Genomic DNA, 18930 nt, shown 5'->3' on the forward strand with positions numbered 1-18930 from the left:
GAAGAAAGAAAACAATAAATGAGAAACTTTAGGAATTGCAGTTTTAACATATTGCAGGGACCTGGCTATATACTACCTATATATATAGGTAGTCCTCCTCTTACAACCAGAATCGAGACCAGAATGTCCATTGCTAAACAAAGTGGTTGTTGAACGAGTTATGGCTAATTTTACAACCTCTTTTTGCCACAGTTGTTAAGCAAATCATTGCTGTTGTTTAAGTGAATCACATGGATGTTAAATAAATCTGGCTTTCCCCATTGCTGTTTGGAAGCCAGCTGGGAATGTCACCATGCCGGATGCCAAGAGCCCCAAATTTTGATCAGATGCCATGATGTAAGTCGAGAACCACCTGTCATGTTTTATTTAATTCTTAAATTTATATGCCGATCCATCTCACCCATAAGGCAATTGTAACACTTGTACTTTATGCTTTAAAAAAGGAAAACTAATAAAAGATATCCTTCCCCTTTAGCACCTCTTGTAGTTTTGTTTTAAATGACCTTATATTTCCCCTCTTTTTTCCTTAAGTAGCAGATTTTTCAACTAATAACCCTTCTTTGAAGGCATAAAATCTGTCAGACTGTTAACAAGATTTTAGGCTTGTTGCTGGGTGCATGAAAAATGTGCATAATCCTAACTCTAATCCTATTATTTAGAATTTACGAAAACAATGTGAATGTCTAGACCTCTTTAATCATAGTGGATGGCCAAAATAATGATTCCATCCCAACGGAAAGATAAAATCATACTTGATTTGCAACCCTGAATGGATAATACCTCTGATATACCAGCATTTGTAGGTCTGTTTTGGCAGAAAAGGTGGCTTGCAAGCAATTTAGTGTAAATTTTCAGGACAGATCTGCAATTTTCCAGGCCACTTTTTAAAAAACATTTTCTATTCTTTTAATATCAACACCCCATTGTTAGTATTACCAATGATATCCTCTGTTGTTGTTGCTGTTTTGGTTTGATACCCCCCCAAAAAAACCTCTCAACACTGTGATTCTAGCAACACACCACAAGTTAACTGGATGCAAAACATTGGCCCACGCTGACACCTTCCTACTGTGGGCAGCTTCCAGAAAAGCGCCTGCCAATCACCTCTCATTTTTGCCCAGCTTGCAATCCCAGAAAGCGGATTCCTGATCAGAGGTGATCCCAAAAGAAACGGGCCCCATTCTGCTGTCCATCAGCACCTACCAGCGGGGGAGTTGAGAGCAGCACAGAGCAGGCGAAGGATTCCAGACTTACATGGTAACTTACAAGGGGGCGGAGACAATCCACTACGGTTTAAAGTGCCACCCATTAAAACAAAATTCATCTCCTCTCCTGAACACTGGAAGACTTCCACGTAACGGTCCTTCATCATTTTCTTGTGACACTTCTGGGCCACTAAGAAGGCTCGGTCGGAAGATTTCATCTGGATAAAGGCATCACCTGAGGGCCGGCCCTGGAAGGAAGGAAGGAGGAAAGGAAGGAAAGAGGAAAAGAAGGAAGGAAGGAAGGAGGAAAGGAAGGAAGAAAGGAGGAAAGGAAGGAGAAAGGGAAGGAAGGAGAAAAGGAAAGAAGGAAGGAAAGAAAAAGAAAGAAAGAAAAATATTGGTTAGTGACCTTGTGAAGTAGAAAGGAACAAACCTGCATTCAGCATTTCACACTGCACATTGTGTCTAGCTTGTGTCTTGCGTAGTAGATTTCCTGACATTGGGTACCATATGCTAAATAAACAACTTGTGCTGCTGTGTTTGTTTCGGCGAGACTTTGGTGGGATATAATAATCATTGTAATAAAATACAAATACCTTCAAACAGAAGTAGAACGACGGTGGTCAAAGAAAGCAAAGGTAGTACCAATAGTAATAGACTCCATGGGCACAATCTGGGCACAATGTCTTCAAAGAAAAACCAGAAACTCTTAGAAAAGCACCTTTGGGACAACCATGACCTGGATGATGGAGAGTCTCCTCCATAGACATATCTGGAGCACCACTCGAACACCATCAGCATTGACAAAAAATCACCTTCGGTCAATTGCAAAAGGCAGCTTTGCTTGGAACAGCTGACATCCTATGATGATATCTCTAATACCATCAAACATCCACATCTGCCTTTCAGGTCCTCGAGAAGGTCTCAATAGATGGATAACAATGCCAAATCCAGTCTAAACAGCTGGCTCGCTGTGGGACCAACCATAATAATGTTCCACAGTTGGCTTGCATAGTTGTCCATTGTTTCATTGGCTATGGGTTTAGGTTTTTGTTATTTGTGTTTTTGCATTTAAAAAAAGAATCACAAAAATATTCCCTTTGCTTTTCTTTTGCAGCATAAAGTAAGCTGGTTCTTTTCATTTGTATTCATGTTTATTCTGGACTAACTCCAAGTCTCTATCTTTTAATTTCATTCTGGGAAGCTTGGCAAACTCTGTATCGTTTTCAGCTAATCTTATTACACAAGCTAAGATGGATACTGCTGACATTCTACTAGTTTTCCTTCTTCTTTTTGCAAACAAAGAAATACCATGTGCTTTCCCAGACATTTTCATCAGATATCCAAGACTGATTATTGGCAGGATTAAATCTGAATATTCCACATTTCCTTAGAGAACCAAATTATCAGACAGAATTAACAAGGTTTAAACTCCTAATTCAAAAGTACTCTATAAGCAGATGAACTTTATGGAACTCTGCTTGCAAATACAACTAGGCTGATCAGAATGGCAAAATAATTATTCAACAATGTGTTTTGTGTTTTGACATCCAATAGCAAATGACGGCATCACTAAACCTACCAAGATATCTTGTCCTCAAGCGGTCAGTTCAAAAAAAAATGTTGGGAGGGGATTTCTAATCAGATGTAGAAAGTGGAAAATTGCAACCTTGGATCAAGAAGAGAAATCTTTAGGAAAAAGACTGGAATCTGTGAAGCAGAAAGGTGTGAGAAGATCGCAATCCCTGGAGATTTTTAGCAAGTTGCAGCACGATCTTTAGTCATGCAATTCCTAGCAGATGGAGAAATTCTAGCAGGTTGTTGCTGGCTTCAAACGGGCATAACTGCTTTCTTGAAATGCTGGGTGACAGCAGTTGCTTTCAACTCCCATGGCTCCCAGCCCTGTTAACTATCAATGTTTCTTTGCGTCCTTCCTTTCTCCCTCCTAATGAAAAATATGGGCCAATTGTCCAACTGCCTAAGGTAGGACTTTTCAAAAAAAATATTAGCCCAATTTTAACTGTTTCAAGGTGGCAAGACCAATGTGCCAATGATTCATGGTGCTTAAGACTCCATGTCCCATGTTGTTATTATTTTAACACAGAATAAAGGGGCGCTATGTCTATGGAGATTCCCAATCTTCTTTCATGGTTGCCCCAAAGGCTACTGGCTTTTCTTGGTTTTCACTTTGAGATCATTTTGCTTCTCAAAAGAGAAGCAGAACTGAAGACATTTCTAGAATGGGAAGTGGAACATTTTCAGGTTAAAAACTAAGGAAGTCCAGTTGCCTTTATGAAAAGAACTTTTGGGATAAATGAATGCTATGTGTTTCAAGAAACCTTCCAGATCTCATAAACACCCCAAACACATTTTTAGGGTGGGGTGGGGTGAAGCAATTATGGATCACTTCCTTGGAAGTAGGTCCACCTATCCAGAAAAAGGACAAAAGGAAGCTGAGGATGGTAGAGAGTTTCCAATAAGACTCTTGTAGGGATGGAAGAAAACCCCAATCATGACCACCTTCTGGTTTATGGTTGCTCCATTCTACCCCTAGGACAACCCCTCTGTGAGATACCCACAACAGGTGCTGAACATTTGCACGGGGAGCCAATGGCTCCAAAAAGCTTGAGGACATTACAACACTTTCATACTTGCTGGTTCAGGACCATGTGAACTCCATGCGGTTTGATGTCTCCGGTTGCATCGCCCATGAACTCCAAAATGTCATCAATCCCAGCTGTGTAAGGCAGGCCTCGGAGGCGGACACAGTCTCGCACACTGCCTGCAGCGATGGTGTAAGGAGGAGGGATGACAGGGACGATCGGGGTAGGAAGAGTGGCAATCAGCGGGGCTGACATATATCGGTTGAGAACCTGGGGGAAGGAGAAAGTTCACCGAAAGTGAGAACAGCTCTTTAGATATAGCAATAGCCCTTAGAGTTGTATACCACTTCACAGTGCTTTACAGCCCTCTCTAAGTGGTTTACAGAGTCAGCCTATTGCCCCCAACAATCTGCGTCCTCATTTTACCCATTTCAGAAGGATGGAAGGCTGACTCGACTTTGAGTCAATCAGGATTGAACTGTTGGTAGTGGGCAGAGTCAGCCTGCAATACTGACTGGATGGATGGATAGAAGGAAGGAAGGAAGGAAGGGAGGGAGGGAGGAAGGAAGGAAAGAAGGAAGGGAGGAAGGAAGAAGGAAGAGCAATAGCCACTTAGACTTATATACCACTTCACAGTGCTTTACGACCCTCTCTAAGTGGTTTATAGAATCAGCCTATTGCCCCCAACAATCTAGGCCCTCATTTTACCCACCTCAGAAGGATGGAAAGGCTGAGTCAACCTTGAACCTAGTGAGATTCGAACTGCCAAATTGCAGGCAACTGGTAGTCAGCAGAAGTAGCCTGCAGTATTGCACTCTAACCACTGTGCCATCGCGGCTCCTATGGACTAGGAAGAGTGAAAGCCTCTAGAGGTAGTCCTCAGCTTATGACCACAACTGACCCCCAAATTTCCATAGCCCAACAGGACCATTGTTAGGTCAGTTTTCTTTTGTTAATTTTGTCCTGTTTTATGACCTTTCTTCCACCATTGTTAAGTGAATCACTGCAGTTAGCTAACACTGAGTGAATCTGGCTTCCTCCTTGACTTTGTTCATCAGAAAGTCGCAAAAAGTGATCACATGACCCCAGGACACTGCAATTGTCATAAATACATGCCAGTTGCCAAGCATCCTAATTTTGATCATGTGATCATGGGGGATGCTCTCAACGGTCATGTGAAAAGCGGTCCTAAGTCACTTTTTCAGTGTCGCTGTAACTTCGAAAGGCCATTAAACGAATGGCTGTAAATTGAGGGCTACCTATGTTAACATGTGACAGAATCGCTCGTATTTGAGAAGCCTTCTCCAACCTTTCATCTTCAATTAAACTTCTACTTGATTAATTGACTTAATCAAGGTGGCAATTCTAACTCAGCACTTATGTCGAAATTTTGCTTTTATGGGCACCTATGGCTTGTGCGTGTGAATGCAAGGTTTCCACCCAAATTCACACGACTTACTATATAGAATTAATGTCCTGTCATTTTAGGGCAAGCTGTTCTCTTTTCTACTTGGAAGATACCAGGGTGAATACATCCTTTACCAATATGCACCTCTCTCCCTCCTTTCTCAAATTTCCCATTAATCCCCTTCAAAAATTTTAGCAATGGGTTCTCTGCCTGGTTGTTGGGTGGGCGTGGCCATGATGGGCATGATCTAGTTGGCCTCCTGCACCATGGCGGGGGGACATTTTTGCTCTCCCCGGGCTCCGAAGGCTCTCAGGAAGTCGGAAACGGGCCCATTTCAGGCCTTTCTGAATTTCCGGGAGGCCTGTTTTTTGCCCTCCCCGAGCCCTGCACTTACCTGCAGCCAAAGCAGGTCTCGTGGGACTCCTGGGAGGGGCGGAGTGGGGTGGGTGGGGCCAGCCAGGAGTGGGATTTGGGGGTTCTTCTCAACTGCGCAGAATCTTAGCTAGGGGCTCTCCCGAACCCCCAGCAGCCCACACCCCTGAGTCCGTTTCCCTTTTACCATTTTCTAACAGATCAAGGTATCAAAGTACACCCTGAATTCGGCTAATGAATTCAGCCCTTCCCCAACGTATCCACCATAGCAAGCCAGTTCAGGGCAACTGGGATAAACTGGTCCAGCCGAAACAAATTGTGGCTTAATGGCTAATCCAGACACCCGGCTTAAAAACTGCAGCGCACGCAAGGTGAAAAGGTTCCCTCTGATCTTTGCTTCATTAAGCTGAACTGGTTCTGTAATTGTTTAATTGCTGAAGAAGGAAGCAGATCAGCTTCCCTCAGCAAAATGCTTCCAAATGGGCTAGCCGTCTGGCCTACATTGAATTCTTAACCCAGAGGTGAGAGAGAGAAGAGCTTTAAACACTGATTAACCCTGGTAGAGAATTCCTTGTTAGGTGCTGGGCAGGAATGATCAAAATAAAACACGGGGCTGAATCCTGCGCTACTTCTCACAGATGGATCATTAAGGCAGGGGCAGGAAAGCATAGCATAGCATAGCATAGCATTAGCATAGCATAGAATGTAGAGGAGAAAATGGAAATAGAAGTAGAAACCAGGAATTTAAAAGATATGTATTTGATGAATGGAGTAGTTAAATTAAGAATGTTTACCAAATAAGAAATGAATAGTAGTAAAATCATTACCAAGAAAAAAGCACACCATTTTAGTTGATTAGAAACGTATGTTTTATATGTTTTATATGTTTATTTATTTTGTATTTGTATATACAGATTTTGTCTACAACATTAAGACACACTGTACATAGTGTTTTTCTTTTTTAATCGCTAATAAAGTTTTTCTAAAATAAAAGAAATAGAAATAGCACAGCATAGCATAGCATAGAATGTAGAGGAGAAAATAGAAATAGAATAGAATAGAATTCTTTATTGGCCCAGTGTGATTAGACAAAGAAGGAATTTGTCTTAGTGCATATGCTCCCATTGTACATAAAAGTGTAAGGAATTGTACCACTCAATTATTTTTTGGCAGATTTCTCCCCCTACCCCTAACTACATAATCCTTGTATCCAGTGTTAAAGAGGGGGAGGGGTGTATATCTTGCCAGGATAATGCAAGCTGAAGCTATGAAAAAAATTGGGCCTCCTTCCTCCTCTCTTGCCCCCTACCCCAGCAACCCCCCCAAACATGGTTCATATCTCTCATTGGAGCACTTTATTTCCGGATTAATAGGGAGTGAGGCTTGCATCAGCTTGCATTGTCCTTTTGGAGGGGCTGAGGACTTGCAACATTCTGGGAAGGACAAAATATGTAGGGTTTCATTGTTCAAGTGGGCCTGGTTGATTGATTTTGTGTGTGTGTGTGTGTGTGTGTGTGTGTGTGTGTGTGTCTTTCTCTCTCTCTCTCTCTTTGTATCTGTGTGTATTCTTTTGTTTTGTAGCTGCTGGGCTTATTATTGGGCTCAGCCTAAGTCTGTCATCTCTTTTTCATATTAAAATGGCAGGATGTCTGTGGTCAGAAATTCTCCTGAACAGCAAAATGGGAGAATATAAATTTAATAAACAAACAAGCCTCTGTAGATTGCAAAGTCTCACCCTAAGACTCTTGGGTCAGTTTAATGAGTGACCCACAGCTAAAAAAATTTCATGCCTGGACATTAAGGCAAGCCCATGCAAATATGGTCATTCCTTAAAGCCCCTTCCTTTGCTCTTGCTTCAAGCGGATCCAGAAACGTCTCCGTCTGTATCAACAGATTAATCCCTTTCGTGGCACAAAGAAAAGCCTCCATCTGGCTAAAGAAATAAGCTCAGAGAAATCACACAATCACAAACTCCCGGCTTTTCAAATCTCACTGGTAACATTTCTAGCAAGTCCCTCTTGGGCTCTGCCCAACAGACAACCCCCAGAGAGAAGTAACCAGAGACCAGCCAGCTGTAGAGCCACTATTGTCCTAAAGTTGATTATAGACCACCTGGTCAATCTTCCTTCAGTCTAGAAGGGCTGTTGCCCCAAGGAACCAACCAGAGTTTAAGATGGTGCCAAGGGATCCTTGCTTGTGTTTTCGTTGGAACAGGTGAAGACAACTGCCTCTCTGGAATTCAACCTTGATTGTTCTCTCTTCTCTTCCGAGAAGACTAATTTGCTAGTCTATAAACGGGGAAGGGTCCCTAATTGGCCCTCTCTGGGTTGATTACATTCCCTATTTGGAATCAACACAATGAAATCAAATGATTTCCTCTACTTGAAGCGTTTTGCAAAAAAGCACAACCAGAAAGACAAATCCTAACAAAATAGTCAGGTCGCACATTATCTTGCTAAACCTGTGTGCATGGATTACTGCAATGAGTGGATCTAGCACTTCTGGCTTGGAAACTATATTTGAGGACTTAGTGAAGACATCACAAGGAATTCCTCCTGGTGATATGAAGGGGAAAGGTTTTTGCTCTTAATAAACTGGGGCAGAATTTTTCCCTGTGGAGAGTACGGAAGATGACCTTGCTAAAAATATGTAGGAACTACATTAAGTAGTCAAAAGAGATTATACTGTATGATAGTTTTAATCAGGATGCATACTATGATGTAAAAAAAAGGGACTTGATATAACCAGTACACACTGACCTTGTAAAATTGGAACTGTGATGAATATTAATGAAAAAGGCACAATAAAAATATTTTTTAAAAAATGTAGGAACTATTACCAAAGCAAAAGGGATGGAACATTTTTTTAAATCTGGAATTGAGATAATGTTCAGAAATAGCTCAGGCAGCCATCTTCCTGTCACTGAATTATAAATAGGTGGACAAGGAGGTACAATATAATCAGACATACCGGATTCTCTTATTATAGCTAATCTCAATAAAAGGAGTTTTCCCGTGGAGCTGATTTCATGGCCTGGTCTTCCAAGTGGGGCTGACTTCCCCTCTGGAGAAGTTAAGAAAAATCATCCAACTCATTTTGTTGCCCTGAACATCAGTGGATAACTTCCAAAGATTGTTTGTGTCGTATTCTAGGATTAAATGACTCTCATTGCTCCTGGATCTCTGCACCAGTTGCCCGTGGCTCTTATCCCCAAGGTGGCCCAATGGGGAACCAAAAAAAAGGTGAAACAGACCCAAATGCCCATAATACAACATCTGCTACAACCTGCTGGACTTCAGCTGCTGTGCTTCTGAAGAGTTCAATGTAGCGTTTGCCCAAGATCTCCTTGTGTTTCTTCAGGGCATTCTGTGCATAGTCTTCACAAGCAAATAGCACAAACGCATCTCCAGTTGGCCGGCCATCTGGATACTTGACAAAGAGGAGGCCCTCCTTGCCTCCAGTGACAGGACACTCGGGGCCCAAGAAGCCGAGCACATCCTCGGGCGTTGCAGTGAAAGGGAGACCCCGCATCCTGATGATGACTTGGTTCTCCTTGGAGAGGAACTGGGCTACTTCATTGGAGGTGCCTAGACAGAAGAGGTGATCAATAAGGACAGGAAAGGGTAGGCCTTATACTTAACCCTCAGAGAGAAACCATTGTAAATTTAAATTTGAAATTGAGAGCTCATTCTAGTTCTAGGTTTTGGTATAACGATGAAAGTGCTGGACGAGGAAATGAGTGGCTGTGAGTTCTAGTCCCTCCCCGAGGCACAGAAGCTGGCTGTGTGACTTTGGACTGGTCCTCACAGCCCAATCCATCTCCAAGGTTGTTGTTGTGGGGTTATTAGAATCAGTGAGCAAAACGTGTGCTATTACGGGTTGTACAAGACAAGATATAATCTAATAAATGAATAAACAATGCACCCAACTGTGGTTAGCTTGCAAAATTGAATCAGTTTTCTGGGTGCACATGCCAGACAGAAATTAAACACAGAATCTGAATTTGTACAGCATAGTAAGCTAAGGTACAGTTACCTAGTTTGTTATGTCATGCCAACAAAGACATTATCAAACATTTGGTCTCCTGGTCCTGGTCTGTTTGGAACAACTTTCTACATCTCTGAATCAGTTAAAAACTCCTAACTATTTACAGCTAAAATTATGAGACTTATATATCATCCCCACCCCAAATCTGGTAATGTTCATATTGAGTAACCAAAAATAAATTTTGATACATCAGATTTTATATTATTTCTCATAGCCACTTAAAAGTACCTTCTCGCAGTACAGTTTCAATCACGTGCTTAATAGTTTGTTTTCCTAAAGATCTTACCACCAGCAATTTTCAGAAATTCCTCTCCTGTGGCTTTGTAAACCTGAAACAAAAAAGGGGCAAAGACAACAATTGTGATAGATGTCAAGATATTTGATGAGTGATATGAGCATAATACACACACTTGTTTTTAAAATGACACAAGATGCTCTTTATAAACCTAGTTATTTGCAAAACCATTTTAAGACATAGTATTTGGGAAGACCATGGGATACTTCTCCTGTAGACCACATCAATCTAGCTTTCCAGAAGTGGTCTGGGATACCACCTGGAACCAGCAGATCAGTGCTCCACAAGGCAAATAGAATGTCAGGAGATCTGAACATTTATTCTGTAGATTTGGAAGTACTCATATAACAGTACATCTAATTAATCTTTAAAACACTCATACACCACCACAAGAGGAATCTACGCTACACTTCTATTGAGTTTCCAAGTGTAGTTTAAGCTATCACCATAAAGCCCTGTATGGACAAGGGCCAAATTATTTGTGGGATCACTCTGACTGTTTCTCCTTGACCCACCAGAACGGACAGGATGGTCAAGGTCTATGTCCCTTCAATGCAATCTTATTGGCACTAGAGACCAGTATACAAAGTGAAGGTAGCTGGAGTTTGGATGGCCTTCATCCAGGGGTAGGATCCGACAGGGTTAACTAACGGTTGGATGATTTATGGTTCGGTGATTTATGATGTCGCACCTGTAAATCGTCATCAGCCTGATGCCTGGACAGCTGAGCAGCGCTGCGTGCCAAGAAGCAGCCTTTGAAAAAGTACTTTTTTCCTGCTTTTTAAACTGCAGCTGTGCCTCGCTCGGCAGCTGAGGTTGAAAAAGCAAGAAATAAAGGTCAGGTAAGAGCCCGGGCAGGTGGGTGGGCAAAAACATCAGCAGACATAGAACCGGTTCTATGTCTGCTGCTCTTCAGAGCTACCGGTTCTACAGAGGTGGACAGAACAGGTAGAAACCCACCCCTGCCTTCATCCATCCAACTGGTCATGATAAAGACTTTGTTGTTCCCTCACGCTTTTGAGCTGGGATGATAGGGTAGCCCTCTTAGTTGGTTCATCTTTTCCTTTGTGATTATTATTGATTGTAAGATGGAATGATCTATTTGGTCTCTTGGCACAAGATACATTGATATATTTTTTTTATTGTAATCTCAGTCTTGATTCATTGTCAACTGTTCAGGAAGATGGTGGTGAGATGGTTAGCCATGTAAATTATTTAAATATAGGAAACAAGTAAATGACTGTTACATGAGCCGCGGTGGTGCAGTGGTTAGAGTGCAGTACTGCAGGCTACTTCTACTGGCTGCCTGCAGTTCGAATCTCACCAGGCTCCAGGTTGACTCAGCCTTCCATCCTTCCAAGGTGGGTCAAATGAGGACCCAGATTGTTGGGAGCAAGAGGCTGATTTTGTAAACGGCTTAGAGAGGGCTATAAAGTGGTATATAAATCTATTGCTATTGCTACATCCTCTTTGCACACCTCCAATATATCACATCTAGTTCTTTATTTATAATTAATCAATTATAGCTAAGTAAGCTACCTCAATATATCGGCTCCCCATGTGATGCTTGTGCCTCTCCAGAGCCAAGTCTCTCTGTTCAGAGCTGACAAACCGCACCAACGCCTCTCCATTTCGCCTTCCTTGAGCATTGAGACACAAGGCCACACCACCTCTAAAAGAAAGGGGAAACATAGACACCCCCAGAGAGAATGAACCACACCACATCCAGTTTTCTTCCAAAGTGACATCGTTTTTTAAAGATCTGGATAAGCTTATTGAGGCAACTGAGCTTTGGATGATAAAATTTCAATCCTGCTCTAAAGCCACATACAATAACAATGCAATCAAAATAATAAAACTGTATGTCTTATAAATCAGTGGGATGCACTCTCAAATAACTGGGAAGAGCTGTCAGAATGCAAAGTAAAACTACTCCCATCTCGTTGAAAGAGGAGGCAATAAATGCGAGAGTCGGGAAGATAAGGATTAAATTATAGTGAGATTCTCTCCGCTCCAGATGTTCCATTTCAAGTATCTGGTGAGGAAATAGAGCTTCTCTAACTATGTAAAAAGGGACATGGTGGCTCAGCGGCTAAAACGCTGAGCTTGCCGATCAGAAAAGTCGGCAGTTCTAATCCCTAGTGCCGTGTAACAGAGTGAGCTCCCATTCCTTGCCCCAGCTTCTGCCAACCTGGCAGTTCGAAAGCATGTAAAAATGCAAGTAGAAAAATAGGGACCTCTTTGGTGGGAAGGGAACAGTGTTCAGTGTGCCTTTGGCATTTAAACATGCCGGCCACATGACCATGGAGACGTCTTCGGACAGCGCTGGCTCTTTGGCTTTGTAACGGAGAGGAGTACCGCCCCCTAGAGCTGGAAACGACTAGCACATATGTGCGAGCGGAACCTTTACCTTTAACTTTGTAAAAGCTAAAATTTGCTCTTTTACTATGTTGGGACCATCATGAGTGTGTGAGAGTGTGGAGGGACAGGACAAAGAATTGGAACTTCCAGAAGCCTATAAAAAGTAATCACAATCGAACTGATGAACAAGATCACAGCTTTGTGTTGGCTGAATTAGAATGAACCAAAAAGAACTTGAAACGTTGTAAAAAAGCCTTTGAACTCTTCAGGACATCGAATTATAAAATGTGGAGGTGACAAAGCACTGAGAAAGTACAAAACATGAGCCAGATTGTTAAAGCACAAGGACCTTATCGGCAGCTTGAAATCAGTCCCAAAACGGAATTTGTGGGCTGAATGTAGAGTCAGTTCGTTCTGCTGCTTTCTGATTGTACCTAATCTAGAAGAGATTGTTCCTTCCAGATTCTGAAGAAACAACGAACATTGCCCTCTCCATCTTGACTCCACAGAAAGCTGAACATAATAACATTCTGGTCTTAATAGCGATGGCTCTAGATAAAGACAACATCCAGCAATTGTTCATGTTTTTCAGGAGGTTGTGGTCCACACTGACTTCTCAGGGTGGCCAAATTTTAAGTATAAACATCTCATCCCGAATCCTTTATAGCTAAGACTATCAAGGCAGAAGACAAGCAACAGAAAAGTAAAATGGATATCCATCTGGAAACAGCACTGACCCATCCTTCTTCCTTGTCCCAAAGTGTTTATTTTTTCAAAAGGCAACTAGACTCTTTTGGTGTTTTCTTTGAAAGCATTTTGCTCCTCACCCAAGAAGCTTCTTTAGTTCTTCTTGGATAAGAAGTGAACAGTTTTTTAATGGAAACACCAAGAAAGCCCAGTTGCCTTTTGGAAAAACAACACCTTTGGGACCACCATGACCTGGATGATTGAGAAGTTCCATAGACAACTTTCTTACTTGGCAATATTAAGGCCTTTGAAAAAACGAGCTATGTCTTGGTCCGAAGACTGCCAAGGGAGCCCTCGGGCACGTATGACCGTTTCATTGTCCACTGCTTCTGATTTACTACTACAAAAAGAAAGAGAGGACAATACAAATCAGCAATTAATCTGACACAATTCTTTATTACCATACCACAGGCAATCCTCAACTTACATCCACAATTGGGATCAGGATTTCCATCAGTAAGCAAGGCAGTTGTGAAATGAGCCATATCCAGTTTTATGAGCCATATCCAGCCATATCCAGCTTTTTTTTTTGCCACGGTTAAGCAAATGCTTGCAATTAAGTGAATCCGGCTTCCTTCATTGACTTTGCTTGTCAGAAGCCAACTGGGAAGGTCACAAATTGGGATCACATAATTCCAGGTTGCTTTGAGAGTTATAAATACGAGGACTGGTCATAAGTCACTTTTTAAGTGTCCTTGTAACTTCGAATGAACGTAGGATTGTAAATCGAGGACTACCTGTTTACTGTAACTGCATCGTAACACAAACTGTAAAATTGTAAAACTACATTGTAACACAGAGACAATTGTTTCCCTCTGTTCTGACCAAGGCTTCCTGAGACAGTAACAATCACAAGCTGCTCCCAAAGACCTTGTTTTTATTTCAACAGCTGTGAATTATATGCATTCACAGCCCGTAATGAGTCCCAAACAGTTGATGAATAGTCCAGCAGAAGTCTGCCACAGTCTTTCGGGATGAGGCTGATAAGCACCCACCTTTATCTCCCTTGAAATGCTGCCAATGATTAAATTGCCAATTAGCTGTACAAGGCCAAGCAGAGCACAAAGTCAACATGGAGCTTCAGATTTTAAACCAACCAGAATGAACAAAGTTGCTTCCTGCAAAGGTTCCTGTCCCTTTGCTCCTCCTTTATGTCTTATGGGAGGGGCCAATAATCTCCAAGCCTTACTCCTGAGTCACTCCTTTTGTCTTAACTGTTCTTGCCTTCTGGCAGCTCTGCGCAAGTGCGCACCGGAAACAGGTTCCCCTTGTTCCTCTGCCTCGCTGCTGCCAGATTCTGGAGGCTTCAGAGCCAGCACATAACTTTCAGATGGCCCTGGCCCCATGTCTGTGTCGGATGCAGATCCCTCATCCGAGCCCTCCCCAGACTCCAAGACTGGCCCATGTTCTTCCCCACTGTCCGACTCTGCTGCCAGCTCTGCAGGCAGCTGGTGGACCACAAGATCCTCATGACATCACTCTGCTGAACACCCAATTCCCACATTACTGTCAACATTAAAAATAAACTGAGAAAATATGAACTCCTGTACGTGCACGGCCTATATATACTGCAATAATATTCACAGATTATAGCAGAAACCAATCCAAAATTGTGGGAGAAAACCTTTAGCCCAATGTGTTGTATGACACCAGAAGACTTAAGCCCAGGTAAGTGTCAAAGCAGGTAAAACAGACCAAAAAAATCAACTCCACAAGAAGAACAGAATGACCCTGTATTGAGCTAAGCTACAATTACACAATCTTGAAAATCTGACAGGTACTTTAAGTTTCCCACCCTACGAATCAGGGAGATCTTTGACTCAGCTGTTTTCTGGTTATTATCTTTCCCCACCCCCACCAGAGCTTCAAGAATGCCTCTTAGCCTAAATTCTTGCGTATTGCTCTCAAGGTCGCCCTTCTTATTGTCTCCAAGAAATGGTATGTTTATCATGTTTGGCATTTAGGAAGGGGGGGGAGGGATATAAAGATAACAAAAATGGTGACCCAAAGACCCATACTTTGGATTTTCTACAAAGCTTGAGATAAGTGAGGACGTTTCCTGGCTATCCTTGTTTTTCTCCCAGGAATAAAAGGCTGGAAATCAGATTAAAATCAGGCTCCAGGGACTCCACAATTATCTCTGCCTCCCTACCCCGCCCCCCAAAATCCATCTGATATTTGGTCCCATCCTAGGAAGGGAAAAAAAAACTTACCAGGGTCCCGTTTCATACTTGTACTTCACTGTTTCAGGGGTGGTAAACCTGTGACCTGAAACAGACCAAAAATGAAGATGTGAAAAGCCTGGAAATGCACCGAGGAGAGAAAAAGACGCTTCTGATGGAGGAGGAAAACAGGCCCAGAATGAGATTTGGATTTTCACTTACTGCATGTATCTGGAAGCATGCTGAAAACAATGGCTACCATGGCTTTCACTTGCCATACTCCAAAATCCTCCTCGCTTTCATCTATCCCATAGCCAATATCTGGATGGTTTCAGTTTAAGAAAAGATTGTGAAAGGATTTCTCCAGCCACAGAGATGCTTATGAACCGTGGGCCGTTCTTGAGGGGCCCAAGTGGGGCCCCATTAACATCACTATTCCATGGCCTACAGTGGCTGCCAGCTTGCTTCCAGGTGCAATTCAAGGTGTTGGTGATTGTTATGACCCGGGGTGTGTGGCACAAAAGCAACAAAGTCACAAAAATAGGTAAAGTCCCTTTAATACCTCCAACTTGGCCCCCAGTGTCCATGTTATCATCGGCTGGAGAAAAAAACTTTCCCAAGAACAGTTGTTTAAAGGGAAGAAATTCAGCCCGAACCCAAAGTACATATAAATTATAAATAAAAACCAACACAAACCACGCTGCAGCAATTAACGAGACGGGGCATGATAAGGAATTGTAGACTGCAAAAGATAATGAAACACACACAGTTGGGAGGATGCCAAAACCCAGATAAGACTTGACAACCAAAGATAATGCAGGCTTTGCTTCCAGCAAGGTGCTGTGCACAAACACCCTTTTAAAAGCCTGTTTTCCCAGCTGCAGCTAATGAAGGGAATCAGGGCCCTTTTCTTCCCCGTAACCCATGCAACTCACATTGCTCCCTTCTCCGTTCCTCCCTGCATGCCCTTGGATGAAGAGGGGGTGGGCCTGGTTCTTCCTCTGAATGCCCAGCCGGATTGTGCCCTTCCCCTGTTTCCTCCACAGCCACCGGAGCCACACTCCCACTTACTGTCAGCTGCTCGACCTTCCCCCCAGAATCAGATTCAAACAGGAGCATGACAGTGATCACCTTGAAAGCTCTCCAGTTGCAGTTAATTAGTTCTCATGATTTATGAAGTGTAGAAGTGGGAGGAGGGAAGGTGTAATGTAATGTGTAATGCATGAAAATATTTTCACTTTGGGAAATTGCCTTAGACGTACCAGATCTGTTCCTAAATAAATCAATTGGGGAGAATATGTCTCAGAGTGATTGATATCATGGATACTTTCTGGATGCCTTACACAAAATATCCCTGGGCTAGAAAAATCAGAAATGGAGAAACTGAAGTATATTGGATATGATAGAATTGCAACTCTCAATATAAGCCCAACCAGCCTAGCCAAGGATGAAGGCTATTGGGGCTTATCATTTGACAACATCTTGAAAATCAGACATCCTACTTCACTTATGACACTTTAGAGAAAACTTTGCAAAGGATACATTCAGCCATAGATTGTATAGTTTGATCCTTCACGGGGGCTGAGCTGGGATAGCAGTCATGGAATTCTTTCCGTAGATCATAAAATGAATAAAAGCAGTCAGATAGCAGAAGATTCTGTAATGGAGGTAACATAAAAAGGAGATAATGAATATTTAGAGCCAGTTGGGATTAGTAGTTAAAGCATTAGATTAAAAATCTAGTCCTTCCTTGAGTTCTAGTCCTTCCTTGGGACTAGAAAACTGGATGGGTACCTTGTTGTTCGTTTCTGTCTCTAAACCTCTCCAATATGTTCAGATCAGCCCCTTTCAAGCTCAAAGTATTTCACATTCAAAATATTATGTGTAATCTTGTGCACATTGTGTGCAGGAGAAACAGAGGAAGGATGGTAGAACAAACAGAGGAGTGATAGATAATGATCGTTTTCAGTCAAAGGTGCTTGGGGTTAATAAAGTCTGGTTGATAAATTAAGTTTTCCTACAAATTTAGATTACAGATACCTTCCCTATCAAAATTAAGGGGTAAATGGAAGTAATTTTTCTAACTGTGTATTCAAATTTCTGTTTGTGTAAGGCTTTCTAGGTGCTTAGCTCTCCTTTCTATGATCAATCTGATCTGCCCATTAGTATTTTAGCAACTGCAATTCCTCAAATTATCAGCAAAGATAGAAACATAAACATAGAATGTTGACAAAGCTAATTTTAAACTGCAACTCCCAAGAGTTCCTGGATGGGAGAAGAAGACAAGGGGATATTAGAGAAGATTAAGACCATTGCACTAGTTAAATTAGACTAAATATAGAACCCTAACTCAATCAAAACCAGTACCACTTGAACTGATTACATTAGATGCAGATGTGTCACGAATTCTTCTAGTGTTAAGAATGTGTTTGAAGACAGTAACAAAGGCATTTTTCCCTATGGAAAACCCAGTCTTCAACTCAACAATTGTTTTCAACTGCAAATTAGAACGTGTGTCCAAGAGTTATGCTAATCCCATTGCCTTAAAACCAGGCAGACTGGGTACAATTTGTAAAAAGCACTGCCCTTATTTATACATACTACCAATATGTCTGTCTGTGCTTGTGTAATTTTGAAAAGTTTTCAGTCTTGTTCAAATGCTACTCAGGCCTATTAGGATATCCTGGGGCTGTGAACCACACTGGAAAGTTAAAAAAAAAAAAAAAACTATCTCCAGAAGAAGGAAATAGTAAACCTCAGATAGGTTGTTTCCTTGATTTATGATCTGCACAAGTTACAAGGAGTTCTTTAGGTTGACCTGAAAAAGAAATGACCTTGTCCTAGATTAGAAAAGAGACAAGTGTGGGGTTTTTTTTTTTTTTTTGTGGAGTATGTGATTTGTGTAGGATCTAAAGAACTTAAGAGTTCTTGTGTCTGATTGGGAAAATGGTAAAATATAGAGCAGCATTTCTCAACCTTGCTAGTTTGAAGATGTGTGGATTTCAACTCCCAGAATTCCCTGGCTGGGGAATTCGGGGAGCCGAAATCCTCACATCTTCAAACTGCCAAGGTTGAGAAACACCAATGTAGAGGATTTTTTTTAAAAAAAGGTTGAGCTTGAATGTTGATTTCACAAAGATGCTTTCAAAGTAAAACTTGAAGGAAGATAAAGCCTATAATTTCCAAGTTATTAAGACCATTAGCTAGTTTCAGATTTGAAGGGCACCAGAATTCCCATCAGAAAATAAATTGAGCCCTGGAGTAGATCCAAGATGTTGTCCTGATTAATAGCCAGGATCCAGGGGTGGGATTCTACCAGTTCGCACCTATTCACTAGAACCGGTTGTTAACATTCTAAGCAGTTTGGAGAACCGGTTGTTAGAAGAAATTACCGGACTAATCCTGTAAGGAAGGCAGGAAGGAAACATTCTGGTGTTGCTTACAGAAACTGCCTCTCCTTTTTTACATTTTTGGCAGGACTAGACTTCCTGTCTGTGGAAGTTCTCTGGAGTTTTTCCCCCCCTCCTTTGCTGGTACTTTGCTTGTGTGGAGTGACCATTCAAAGTTACAATGGCACTGAAAAAAGTGACTTATGACCATTTTTCACACTTACGACTGTTGCAGCATCCCTACAGTCATGAGAGGCCAGGTGAGGAGATGCGTGCCTCGATGTGAGTGATATTGAGTTGGCCACACCCAGCCAGTCACATGACCACCAAGCCATGCCCAC

At 42.0% G+C, this 18930-nt stretch overlaps 1 protein-coding gene across 2 annotated transcripts in view; it reads right to left on the minus strand.

Moving 5' to 3' along the window:
• ESRP2 (epithelial splicing regulatory protein 2) overlaps positions 1-18930 on the minus strand; it is a 68086-nt gene that overhangs the window by 15511 nt on the left and 33645 nt on the right. For both annotated transcript variants that reach the window (XM_087971654.1, XM_087971653.1), the window contains exons 5-13: positions 16743-16857; positions 15423-15521; positions 15252-15306; positions 13268-13378; positions 11470-11602; positions 9922-9964; positions 8874-9175; positions 3857-4078; positions 1255-1453 (exon numbers count right to left, since the gene is read on the minus strand). In XM_087971654.1, coding sequence (XP_087827780.1) covers positions 1255-1453; positions 3857-4078; positions 8874-9175; positions 9922-9964; positions 11470-11602; positions 13268-13378; positions 15252-15306; positions 15423-15521; positions 16743-16857 — 1279 coding nt within the window. The remainder of the gene's footprint in view (positions 1-1254; positions 1454-3856; positions 4079-8873; positions 9176-9921; positions 9965-11469; positions 11603-13267; positions 13379-15251; positions 15307-15422; positions 15522-16742; positions 16858-18930) is intronic.

The sequence above is a fragment of the Notechis scutatus genome, chromosome 9, assembly GCF_049901735.1.
Source record: "Notechis scutatus isolate UNSWTSFEM ecotype Mainland chromosome 9, rNotScu1.2, whole genome shotgun sequence".
In the NCBI taxonomy this organism is placed as follows: domain Eukaryota; kingdom Metazoa; phylum Chordata; class Lepidosauria; order Squamata; family Elapidae; genus Notechis; species Notechis scutatus.